Source organism: Poeciliopsis prolifica, unplaced genomic scaffold (assembly GCF_027474105.1).
Source record: "Poeciliopsis prolifica strain line A6 unplaced genomic scaffold, Auburn_PproV2 SCAFFOLD069, whole genome shotgun sequence".
NCBI lineage: Eukaryota > Metazoa > Chordata > Actinopteri > Cyprinodontiformes > Poeciliidae > Poeciliopsis > Poeciliopsis prolifica.
The window spans coordinates 1972501-1985000 of NW_026562444.1; the positions used below are offsets into that span (position 1 = coordinate 1972501).

Here is a 12500-nt window from a genome sequence, read left to right on the forward strand (position 1 = left end):
GAAACAAAATCAAACAAATCATTTAGTTAGTTTTACCTTTGCTGTTCTTTATTCATCAATTTGAAGAAACAGAAAAAGCCATTGAGGAGGGGCGGACCTATGACCTGGCTGCAGGGGGCGGAGCTATGACGCTGGCTGCAGGGGGCGGAGCTATGACCTGGCTGCAGGGGGCGGAGCTATGACGCTGGCTGCAGGGGGCGGAGCTATGACCTGCCTGCAGGGGGCGGAGCTATGACCTGGCTGCAGGGGGCGGAGCTATGACGCTGGCTCCTGCATTACATTGGAGACAGCAGAGGTTTTGTTGCCATGGCAGCGCCCCCTTCAGGTGAGTCACTGTCTGTCGGTCCAGACTCGATGAGACGGCTCATGTGGGCGGGGTCAGACGCGGGGTCAGACGCGGGGTCAGACGGCTCAGCTGACACCTGGGTGGATGTCCGGCGGTTGATGGCTGTTGACTCAGCTTCGCTCTCCGTCCAGCAGGAGTCGCTGTCAGAAGCTGAGGACAGCCGGCTCTGCGTCCAGCGTCCGTTGGTCCGGACCTCGCGGCCCAGCCGGACCCCTGGCGAACCGCTGAGCGTGGCGCGGCGAGACGAGGCGGTGCTGGAGCTGAACGGCGAGTGCAGGTCCTTTTCGTGCAGCCGCAGCACAGCGCGCAACAGCGGGAAGTGTCGACCAATGGCAGCTCGATACTTTGGATGCGTGATGGCGTAGATGACGGGGTTGTGGATGGCGGAGGCCTTGGCGATGACTGCAGGCACCGAGTTCATGTAGGGGGTCAGCAGGTGGGCGTATCCGGCGGTGGCGGTCAGAGCGACGGCAGAGTAGGGCGACCAAGACACGATGAAGAGCAGAATCACTGCCAGGGCCACTCGGGCCATCCGCCACTCGCCGCGCAGCCGCTCATACGCCCTGCTGGTCTCTCCGCTGCTCAGCCTCTTCACCTCGTGAGCCGCCCGCCGCACCGCCCAGAACATGAGCAGGTAGCAGCTGGCGATGACGGCCAGCGGGATGAAGAAGACGAAGACGAAGAGCAGGACGGTGTAGCTGCGCACCGGCGCCGTGAAGCTCATGTAATCCCAGCTGCAGGACGTCTGCAGGCCCTCCGGGACGTAGGCGCTCCACCCGAAGAACGGCGGCAGACTCCAGCCCAGCGAGTACAGCCACACCCCCACGGCCGCCACGCACAGCCGCCGGCGGCTCGCTCCGCCCAGCAGCGCCAGCGGCCGCGTGACGGCCAGGCAGCGGTCCCCGGCGATGGCCGTCAGCGTCATCATGGACGCGATGCCGAACAGAGCGCCGCAGAAGGCGTAGAGCTCGCAGGCAAACTCCCCGAACACCCAGCGGCGGTGCAGGCTGGCCACGAAGAAGACCGGAGATTGCGTCACCGACATCAGGAAGTCCGCCACCGCCAGGTTGACCACCAGCAGGTTGCTGGGCGTCCGCAGCGTCTTGCTACGACAGAACACGTAGATGACCAGCGCGTTGCCCAGCGCGCCCGTCACTCCACCAGCAGGATCACACAGCCGATGATGTAATGGGCATGCGCAGGAACGTCCACGGTAGGGAACGGGCGGTGTGTGGGAACGAGCATCTGCAGGGGTTTCTGCTGATCTGTGCAGTTTCCTGCCGGGGGGCCGTCAGACGCCATCCTGCAGGGACAGCGATGGTTCCTGGACCTTGATGGTTCCTGGACCCTGATGGTTCCTGGACCCTGATGGTTCCTGGACCCTGATGGTTCCTGGACCCTGATGGTTCCTGATTCTGGTTGGGTCTTTGGTTCTGGCCGGGTCACTGGATCAGTCGGTGTGAACGCTCAGTGGATGTCGGTTGGATGTTTGTCTGCAGGAAGAACTCTGAGCTTTTTATGTCGCTCCATCGACTGATGAGGAGCGGGGGGTAATGGAGCGAGCGCTAATACCCCGAGGGTAAATGAACATCTGGAGCAGAGGCAGCCTGATTATTTGGAGACTAATGATGTCAGAACCCTCAGTTCTGCCGATTAGGAGGACAAATATCTAAAAACAAACTAACCAGATCCAGACTGGCTTCACATTCAGCTTTAGGAACTTCTGCAGTCGGTACCAGACCCCTTGGACGACCTCTGACCTCCAGCAGAAAGACCACATAAAGGCCTACCTGAGTCCAACCTGTCCTGCGTCAGACGCTCCCTGGCTGACATGTCAAAGCTCTTAGTTTAAAAGATTCAAAGAAGAAAAATCAGAAGAATCTGGAAACAGATTCATGTGAAAAATGACCAACGTTTCCATAAACAATCATGCAGTTGATAAGAATCAGACAAAACATCTGCTGTGGCTGCAGACCATTGGACCAGAACCCGACCGGGACCAGAACCCGACCGGGACCAGAACCCGACCGGGACCAGAACCCGACCGGGACCAGAACCCGACCGGGACCAGAGCCCGACCGGGACACAACACAAGACGACACAGGAAGTGAATAAATACAGAAAACCCAAATCAATAGTCAATGAACTTTTGTGGGATATGATGTTGCATAATTGACATGTTTTTATGATGTTTGTGGTCAAAAGATGATGTGAATTTATGGTAATATTTTTGAAAATTCTCCAAATTGCAAAGAGAAACTGAACCTCACTGCCGCCTTGGATATTGATCCAGAAGTCTGGTTAACAAATAATCAATAATTATTTATAATTAGCAGAAATTCCTGGAAGAGTCGCAGGAAGGGACTGGACTAAGGACAGGTTGGACAGATAGTTGGACAGTGTTGCTAGGTGACAGGACAGCAGGAGGAGGACGTTAGCCTGAGGACATTAGCATCCCATTAGAAGATCGATCGGTCAATCAGCTGATGGACGATTGGGAGACACTCTGGACCGATATGAACACCGTGTCGATACGAAGTGATTCTTCTGGTTTGGAACATTTTCTAAGTTATGGAAAAGCAACTAAAGAGTTAAATTACATCTTCAGAAATCCTTCATTGTTTATTTGTATTTTATTAAATCAAATTTCCCACATCATCTACAGGTCAGTGAACACAGCAGCTTGAGGCTGTTGCTGCACATGCTCAGTTCTGATCAGCAGGGGGCGCTAACACTTTGACCGGCTGCATAAGACTGACGTGAACCAATCTTTATGACTGTCGCAACAATTTCAAGCAAAGTTGCATTAAAAACGCCAGTTTTGCATTATTTTGTAAATAATGAGATTTTTTAAAAACTTTATTTTATTTGTTTTTAAACATACAGATATTCACAATCAAACTTGAGGGCTTGTGCAGGTGGCAGCATTCATACTGATGACGATTCCACTTTTACAGACATTTCAAAGTAAACAGATAAAAGCTCCCAGCTTTCTGTTCGAATGACGTGGAGGAACAGAAATGAACTGTTAAAGCCTTTGATATTAAAATATTCCCATCTTTCTCAAAGTTTCTGTCCCTTCTCCTTCCTGAGCCGTATTGTAAAAGTCAACATTTCCATATCGTGGATCAGGTTTATAATATTCACCAGAAGCTTCAGGGTGGAGGTTTAGACTGGAGCCAACATTTAGTCATCGCTTTCTTGCTTGCGATCAGAAATATCTTCAACAGGTACGTGTCCCCATCACTGAGTCCCTCAGGAAGTATTCCATGGTACATAGCAGGAAATGACTAATCTAAGGTTATACCCATAATTTCATATATTACTCCATTAACGTCCTTCCAGAAGGTCTTCAACTCTGGACAGTCCCGGTCCCACGCCGCAGCCCCTCCAGCACGAGGACTGGGAGCCAACCAGCTTCCATCTCTGCTTTGGCGCAAAAAAATCAGATTGGATTCTTCCAGCAGAAATGGCGCCATGTGAAATAATAATATTAGCTACCATAACTATGCAGATGACACACAGCTCTACATTATGATGTCACCAGGTGACCTTTGACCCCATCCAATCACTGAATAAATGTTTAGAACAGATAAATGTGTGGATGTGCCAAAACTTTCTCCAACTGAACAGAAACAAAACTGAAGTCATTATTTTTGGACCTAAAGAGGAACGATCTAGAGCTCTAGATCTATAGCTCTAGATCTATAGCTCTAGAGCTAGAGCTATAGATCTAGAGTCAATGCACAGCTTCAGTTATTACAACTAAAAACTAGCGATCAGCCCGAAACCTTGGAGTAGTGATGACCTCTGACCTGAACCTTGCGAGCCACATAAAGACAGTAACAAAGTCGGCCTTCTATCACCTGAAGAACGTCTCCAGGATTAGAGGACTGATGTCTCAGCCAGATCTAGAGAAACTCATCCATGCGTTTATCTTTAGTCACATTGATTATTGTAACAGCGTCTTCACAGGCCTGTCCAACAAATCAATCCTCCAGCTGCATCTGATCCAGAAGCTGCTGCTCCTGTTCTCACTAGAACCAGGAAGATAGAGACATAACAGCAGTTTTAAAGTCCCTCCACTGGCTCCCTGTAGCTCAAAGACTAGACTTTAAAATACTGTTGTTAGTTTATAAATCACTGAACGGTTTAGCACCACAATACATCAAAGATCTGCTGTTGTTGTATCAACCTTCCAGACTCTCAGGTTCTGGTTCTGGTTCTGATCTGCATCCCCAGAACCAGAACCAAGAGAGGAGAAGGAGCTTTCAGCATCTATGCACCAAAACTTTGGAACAAACTTCCAGAAAACTGTAAAACAGCAGAAACCCTGACTTCCTTTAAATCTCGACTAAAAACACACCTGATTAGAGTTTGATTTGAAATGTAATATGGAACAATGTATTGTTTATTATATGTTGCATGAGTTTGTGTTTATGATGTAAAACACTTTGAAATGCCTTGTTGCTGAAATGTGCTATACAAATAAAATTTGATTGATTGATTGATTGATTGATTGATTGAAAGAATTTGTGGTTCACAAAGTTCCTCCAAATCTGCATCCAGGCCTCAGGTGAAATTATTGCATCAGCTGACTTCTCATTAATTGATATTAAGTTTCTGTAATATTTGCCAATGATGCCGTTTGTTTTTCTACCAGCATATGAATCCATAAAAATTTGTTCTATTCCTGGCTCTGCGTCCGAATCAGGGATTTTTATTTCCTTCGTAAAGAAACTTTGGACCTGCAAATAACGGTAGAAATCTTCACTCCCCACCTCATAAATCCAACACAGATCCTCAAATTTTACTAGCTGCCCATCTTTAATATATTACAGAATGTAATTAATTAAATATGGTGACTCCCTGTCTGGTCCATCTTCTATACTTGAGTCTATCGATGCTGGGAGGAAACGCGGGTTTTATGCGATTGGGTACCTGGGGCAAACCGTCCAGACAGCAGAGGGAACAAAGAAAAATAATGACAATTTAATGCAAATGTGGGACTTTTAATTTCATTTTAATTTAGAGCAACTTAGCATGAAAAGTGTCATTATTTACCAAATGACGTTTCATGACATCAGTCATAAAGACTCGTTCATGTTCATGAATTGTCATGTCAGTTTTGTCAAATAAAGTGTCACCCAGGTGGCTAGTGGAGCTCTAGCTCCCCCTACAGGGCGCATCCTTAAAGACACAGTAACCCTCAGCTTTGTCTCCAAGACCAGGTGTGCTGGCCGGGGTCATGTGACCATGATGATGTCATCAGGGTCCTCTGGAGCTAATGCTGCTGTTTCTCAACTCTTCTGCTCTGATACCCAGGTGGGCAGGTCCTCCTAATGCGGCCTCTTCTGCTCACCTGGAACTCTGACCCAAACCTGCCAGGTGTGCCAGGTGTGTTCCAGGTGTCCCAGGTGTGTTCCAGGTGTCCCAGGTGTGTTCCAGGTGTTCCAGGTGTTTCCAGGTGTTTTCCAGGTGTTTTCAGAAGTTACAAATTTTCACTTGATAAAAGAACTTTTTTTCACGTCTTTATTTTCATGTCCAGTAAAAGTCAGAATATTTCGTCCAGGTAAACATGCAAGCAGCACCTGGAGAGGTATCGGGCCAATCAGATTGCAGGGATCAGGGAGGGGGCGTGGCGTCTTCGCGTGTGTTTCAGCAGCAGCTGGCGGTCCGGGCTGGAGTACTCACACAGTTGGCATGGAAACACCTCACCTGTGTGATGGCGGCGAGCGTGGAGGTCCAGGCTCTTCTTCTGGATGCTGATGGTGATAAACATGGTCAGGTTACCATGGTAACCAGCAGGCGCAATATTCAGACAGAGAGGAACTAAAACACAGACGGGTATGAGTGGGCGTGTCTAACAGGTGCCTTACCTGCTGTAGCCACAGAGCTGACAGCGATACGGCTTCACCTGGCTGTGAGTCCTGCTGTGTCTGAGCAGGGAGCTGCGGTCGATGGAGGCGTACGGACACTCGGCACACCTGAACGGCTTCTCACCTGGGCAAACACAGGAACAGCTTCCTGAGCAAAGGTCACCACCCAGGTGGGCTGCCTGCGTCGGTCCCAGGTGTGCTACCTGTGTGAGTTCTCAGGTGTTGCCTCAGCGAGGCCTTCAGCCGGCTGCTGTAGGGACAGTGAGGACAGGTGAACGGTTTCTCTGCTCCGTGGACGCCCAGGTGTCGTCTCAGAGTCAGCTTAGAGGAGAACTTCCTGTCGAGGGAACACCTTGGTGCTCAGGTGTGGCGCCAGGAACCCAGCTCTGGCTGTAGTGGTGAATTATGGGTAATGTAGTTACCTGTGGCACAGAGAGCAGGTGAGGCTCACCTGCTCCTCATTCCTGATTGGTGAGACGACCTGGGACGAACCAGACTGGCACAAACTGGTTAGACTGGGAGCAGAGCTGCTCGGATCACATGCTGCTTTCTGATTGGCTGTTGGCCCGGGGAGATTCAGAGGTCGACCAATAGGAGACGCTCTGCTGCCAAAACAAAACTCAAAGTTTTCAGGATTAGATTTGAAACGAGATGAAACTCAATAAGGTTTTATGCTCCACCCTAAACCATCTGCTCCACCTAAAACCATCTGCTCCACCCTAAACCATCTGCTTCACCCTAAACCATCTGCTTCACCCTAAACCATCTGCTCCACCCTAAACCATCTGCTCCACCCTAAACCATCTGCTCCAGACACCTCTTGATGTTAAATGACTCACCCATCAGGAAGCTCCGCCTCTTTGTGTCTTGTGGTGCAGTCAGCCGGGCCCTCCACCTGTCTGAAGGCCAATCGGAACGCTGAGCAGCCAAAGATCCTCCACCCGTCCTGCTGCTCCTCCACTTCCTCCTCCTTCCTCTCCTGCAGCGCCTCCTGCAGTGCGGCTCCAGCGCCTCCCAGCTGTCGGCAGTTCGGCCGCAGCGGCTGCAGCCGAAGCCGCCGGCGGCTCGGTGCGACCGGACGTGGACGTCCAGCAGGCGTTCTGACGGGAGCGTCAGGGGACAGAGGGGACACGGCAACCGGCCTGGGGGCGGAGCCTCGCCTGCCCTCTGGTCTCGGCCGTCGGCGGGCGGAGGTCTGACGGAGGAGATGCGACAGAGTCCCAGGTCATGAGGTGGGCAGACTGGGCGGACTGGTCCGTCTGCTCCAGGGTGGAGGGAGGCGTGGCGGGACAGGACAGCTCCACTGGCGCCCCCTTCAGGGGAACATGGAGGACCCCTCAAACAGAGTGCTGACCTGCAGCACCGCAGAAGAAGAAGGTCCAACATGGCCGTGTTACCTCACAGGTGTGTGTGTGAGTGTGTGTGTGTGTGTGTTACCTCACAGGTGTGTGTATGAGTGTGTGTGTGTGTTACTCACAGGTGTGTGTGTGTGTGAGTGTGTGTGTGTGTTACCTCACAGGTGTGTGTGTGAGTGTGTGTGTGTTACCTCACAGGTGTTGTGGTGTGTGTGTGTTACTCACAGGTGTGTGTGAGGTGTGTGTGTGTGTGTTACCTCACAGGTGTGTGTATGAGTGTGTGTGTGTGTTACCTCACAGGTGTGTGTGTGTGTGAGTGTGTGTGTGTGTTACCTCACAGGTGTGTGTGTGAGTGTGTGTGTGTTACCTCACAGGTGTGTGTGTGTGTGTGTTACCTCACAGGTGTGTGTGTGAGTGTGTGTGTGTGTGTGTTACCTCACAGGTGTGTGTATGAGTGTGTGTGTGTGTTACCTCACAGGTGTGTGTGTGTGTGAGTGTGTGTGTGTGTTACCTCACAGGTGTGTGTGTGAGTGTGTGTGTTACCTCACAGGTGTGTGTGTGTGTGTGTTACCTCACAGGTGTGTGTGTGAGTGTGTGTGTGTGTGTGTTACCTCACAGGTGTGTGTATGAGTGTGTGTGTGTGTTACCTCACAGGTGTGTGTGTGTGAGTGTGTGTGTGTGTTACCTCACAGGTGTGTGTGTGAGTGTGTGTGTGTTACCTCACAGGTGTGTGTGTGTGTGTTACCTCACAGGTGTGTGTATGAGTGTGTGTGTGTGTTACCTCACAGGTGTGTGTGTGAGTGTGTGTGTGTGTTACCTCACAGGTGTGTGTGTGTGTGTGTTACCTCACAGGTGTGTGTGTGAGTGTGTGTGTGTGTTACCTCGCAGGTGTGTGCCACCTGAAGCCCCTCCTCTGTGCTGATGTCACAGGTGGGCGGGCTCATGCCGCCCAGCATGTCGTAGAGCAGGAAGTCCTCGTCTTCGTTGCTGTGCTTGGACTCTCCGTCCAGACTCAGCCGGTAGGGCGACTCTGGCTCCGCTCCTCCTGGCTCACCTGCTGACCGTCGGGTCCGGTCAGGCAGGTCAGGGCGGCGGGGTGGTGGCGCAGCAGAAGGTGGCTGCCGATGGCCGCCTTCAGGCCACAGGTGAACTGACACACCTTGCAGCGGTAGAGCTCCACCAGGAAGGACTCCACCTGCGACAGACCCTCCACCTGCTGGCAGTACAGGCTGGAGCTCATGGCTCCGCCCATCACCTGCAGAGTCACCGGGCTGATGTCACTGTAGCGCTGCGCCACCCACGACATCACTGCCGCCGCCGCTCTCTGATTGGCTGCCTGCGGTCATCTGGAGATGATTAAAGCACGTCAGAACCAGAAGCTGCCTGGTCCTGCCTTCACAATCGTCAGGGGTCAAACTCCAGAAGATCCCAGAGCAGATGCTAAAGGTGCCCACAGTGCCCCCTGCAGAGCGCTGTGGTTCTGGTCCTGATCCTCCAGAACCTCTCATGCAGGCGGGTCCAAACGTTTTTTATTGAGGGCCAAATACAGACAAACAAGCAAAGGGCCACAGACACTAGAGGTGACATTCAGTCTGTCTCCACTAGGTGGAGCTTAGCGCTCAGGGCTTTCATGCGCATGCAGCTGTTCTTTCCTTCTAGATTCTTGTTCAGTGGATCCAGATCAACTAAAATGCCAGTTCTGCAGCTACAGAGTCACTTAGTTCATGAAAAAATCAAAAGCACTCTTCTCTTTTAAAACTGGTCGATTTCTGATGTCAGCGAATAAAAGCGCTGCAGCAGCACATCAGAGTGCAAGAACATCCCCATCTTCAGCGTCAGATTGGAGAGCCTGAAAATCTTTGTGGGTCATTCCTGGAGCTTGAAATATGTTGACAGTTTTAATAAGAGTTCATCACATCGCTCAGCTGGACAGTGTTGGCACACACTAACCCTAACCCTAACCCTAACCCTGGCACACAGCGCTTCTTGGTGGATTATACAGTTCATCCTAACAGCCTCACCTCTGCTCTCTTTTACCTTTGCGCTCGCCCGTCATGACCGGAGCTCCATCTGTTGTTACTCCGCAGAGCTTGTCCCAGTTAAGCCCCATCTTTTCAGCTGCCTGTATGCAGCTGCGCAGTGTCTGTGGCGTCTGAGCTCTCATCTCATGCTATCCAGTAAAAATCAAAAGCACAAGTTTTGTCTCTCAGCTGAAGTTTCAGGGCAGCTGACAAGTCTTCTATTCTCCGCACGACTGTGTTTCTGAATGAGCTCACATTGTTGAAATCAGACACTGTTGTTGGACACATTATGTGTGCCTTTGATGAGGCACTGCTTTATGAAATCACTGTCTGAAAACGGTTTGACGTGCTGGGCAATAAGTTTAGCGACTTCATAACTCGCTGTTGTGGCGTTTTCCTGTATTTTATTAGCACAAAAAACCTGCTGTTGAGCTAACAGGTTAGCTGCCATTTGCTTGACTTTCTGTTTCCAGTGTGTGATGTGTTGCTCTATGTTTGGTCTCATTATACTCTTTCATCACAGCAACATATTCATTGCAAATCAAAGTCCGTTAATTTCTTTGAAAAAGTTCATCTTCCCACCGTGTTTGAAATGTCCTCCACTCACTTGCTATTTTGCGTTTCTTCGGTGTTGCCATTTCTGGTGACTCAGTAAAAGTTTTCCTTGCTTAATGTTATTTCTGTGGCTGGCTCCATCTAGTGTTGAAACTGAGAAGTGCAACAGAGTTGAGCTCAAGCTTTTTCCATATTCAGTTATATTTTCAGAGTTTGCTATGGGCCAATAGAAACTGGTCCGCGGGCCGCAGTTGGCCGCAGGCCGTAGCTTGGACACCCCTGATCTAATGAATCCTCAGATTGGATTTCCTGTTGATGATGATATACGTTTATTTTGTGGCGGTGATATTGAACATCTTCTCTATGAATGTGTGTAAAGTTTTCTGTTATCATGTTCATTACTGGCTTTTCCCTAATATTCCAAACTTACCTGAATTTTCTAAGAGAGACATTATTATTATTATTGGGACTAAAAATAAATATGAAAGGCAACTAAATGTCATAATTTTCTCCAGCTGAACAGAAACAAAACTGAAGTCATTATTTTTGGACCTAAAGAGGAACAATCTAGAGCTATAGATCTAGAGCTATAGATCTAGAGTCAATGCTCAGCTTCAGTTATTAGAACTAAAAACTAGAGATTTTATCAACCTTCCAGACTTTCAGGTTCTGGTTCTGGTTCTGGTTCTGCTCTGCATCCAGAACCAGAACCAAGAAGCAGCTTTCAGCATCTATGCACCAAAAATATGGAACAAACTTCCAGAAAACTGTAAAACAGCAGAAACCCTGACTTCCTTTAAATCTCAACTAAAAACCAACTGATTAGTTTGATTTGAAAAGTAATCAATTAAAAATGTAATGATGGAACTTGACTTAATATATTGTTGATTCTATGTTGCAGGACTTTGTGTTTATGATGTAAAGCATTTTGAAATGCCTTGCTGCTGAAATGAGCTTTACAAATCAAATTTGATTGATTGATTGATTGATTACTATCCAGGGCAAGTTTTTCATTCATAAATGTGGTTTTCTTAAACCATCTTGAGGAACTCTGTCGCCTCTTCTCATCTCTAAAATTCAAGGCCAAACAATCTGAAACTCGATGTGGTGTTTTGTTCTCTGTCTGTATGGATCAGCCTGGTTCGGCTTCTTCGGGTTTATCAGGTCTGTGTTCATCTGATGCTGAGACCATGTTTGTTGAATATGATGGTAATAAAAAAATAAATAAAAAAATGTCAGTCAGGTTCTGCCGGTGACCCCTGACCCTCCCGCTGACCGAGACTCAGAAAGGCTGCTGCAGTTTATCATAAAACTTTGATTTAATAACCATATAATTCAGTTTTCATCCTTTAAGGAGCCATTTTATGACAGATTCTATAAAAGGAAATCGCATGTTTGGTTTTGATTCATTTTTTTCTAGTATTTACTCTCACCAAACTTAATAAAACATGTTTTTGTTAGTGAAGCTGTTGGATCAGTCTGGGATATGAAGGATCTATTTACTTCAGCGGAGGCGCCGAGTTACCGAGCGGTGATCCGCCGGTGCATTGATATGAAATCAAGTCCCGATCAACCCTTCATTTCATTCTGGAACAATCAGCTCAGCAGAAAATGAACTTTGACTTATGATTTATGACAGAGTGATCATCTCTCCGGGATGAAGATCTCTGGTCTGCTGCATTAACAGGCAACGGTTCTGGTTCTGGATCCCGGTGAACAGAACCAGGCCGATCTCAGTCCGACCCGGTCCAGGATCCTGACGGACCCCTGGCTCGGTGCCGGACCTGCAGCTCCGAGTTCCGGTTCGGCCCGGAAATGGGTCTGCTGTTACCATGGACACAAAGGTGGACTCACCTGCTGCGATCCGGTTCTGGAGCGTCCCGGTTCCGATCCGGATACAGAGGAACGAGTTAGATCGAAACCGGAAGCTGCGCAGACCAGCTGCGCAAGGAATCCAGTTTTTTTTTTACACAAAACTTTATTGAACTTTTTTTTAAAAAATATTTTGTGAACGTTATTATATAAAGTACAGAAAATATTATATATATATGTATACATTGAATTATTATGACGTAATAATATGAGCTGAAGAAGAATTTTAACAAATTTATTAAAATAACTTTGAGTCTTTCAGGTTCTATCAGGACCAGAACCGGATCTGAAAAAAAACAGAACGTGTCTGGATCAGAACCAGAGCAATCAGCCAATCAGAGCACAGCCCAGTGGAGCCTTGAAGTAACACAAGGAGAAAGACAGGAGTCAGTTTGTCCTGCAGCCTCCTGACCCCAGAAACAGCTCAACATGACCCCAGCCAGCTGCAGCACGACCCCAGCCAGCTGCAGCA

At 48.9% G+C, this 12500-nt stretch overlaps 3 protein-coding genes across 3 annotated transcripts in view; 1 reads left to right on the forward strand and 2 right to left on the reverse strand.

Annotated features, from left to right (window-relative positions):
- Nucleotides 1-71: 71 nt before the first annotated feature.
- On the reverse strand, nt 72-1807 carry LOC129351690 (melanopsin-like). The gene is given in 2 exon segments (XM_055020625.1): nt 72-1507; nt 1510-1807. Coding segments are annotated over 2 exon segments (1371 nt in total). The 5' UTR covers nt 1649-1807; the 3' UTR covers nt 72-275.
- A 4007-nt stretch (nt 1808-5814) lies between these two features.
- Nucleotides 5815-7450, reverse strand: LOC129351680 (zinc finger protein 513-like; the record flags this gene model as incomplete). The annotated part of the gene is made up of 5 exons (XM_055020618.1): nt 5815-6111; nt 6226-6349; nt 6429-6562; nt 6648-6830; nt 7065-7450. Coding segments are annotated over 5 exons (981 nt in total), but the record flags the coding sequence as incomplete, so codon positions are not given.
- A 4927-nt stretch (nt 7451-12377) lies between these two features.
- The window catches only part of LOC129351789 (protein disulfide-isomerase TMX3-like), a 7090-nt gene continuing 6967 nt past the window's right edge, over nt 12378-12500 (forward strand). Inside the window, exon 1 of the mRNA XM_055020673.1 lies at nt 12378-12500. This exon is cut by the window's right edge and continues 295 nt beyond it. The gene's annotated coding sequence lies outside the window, so the exon portion shown is untranslated.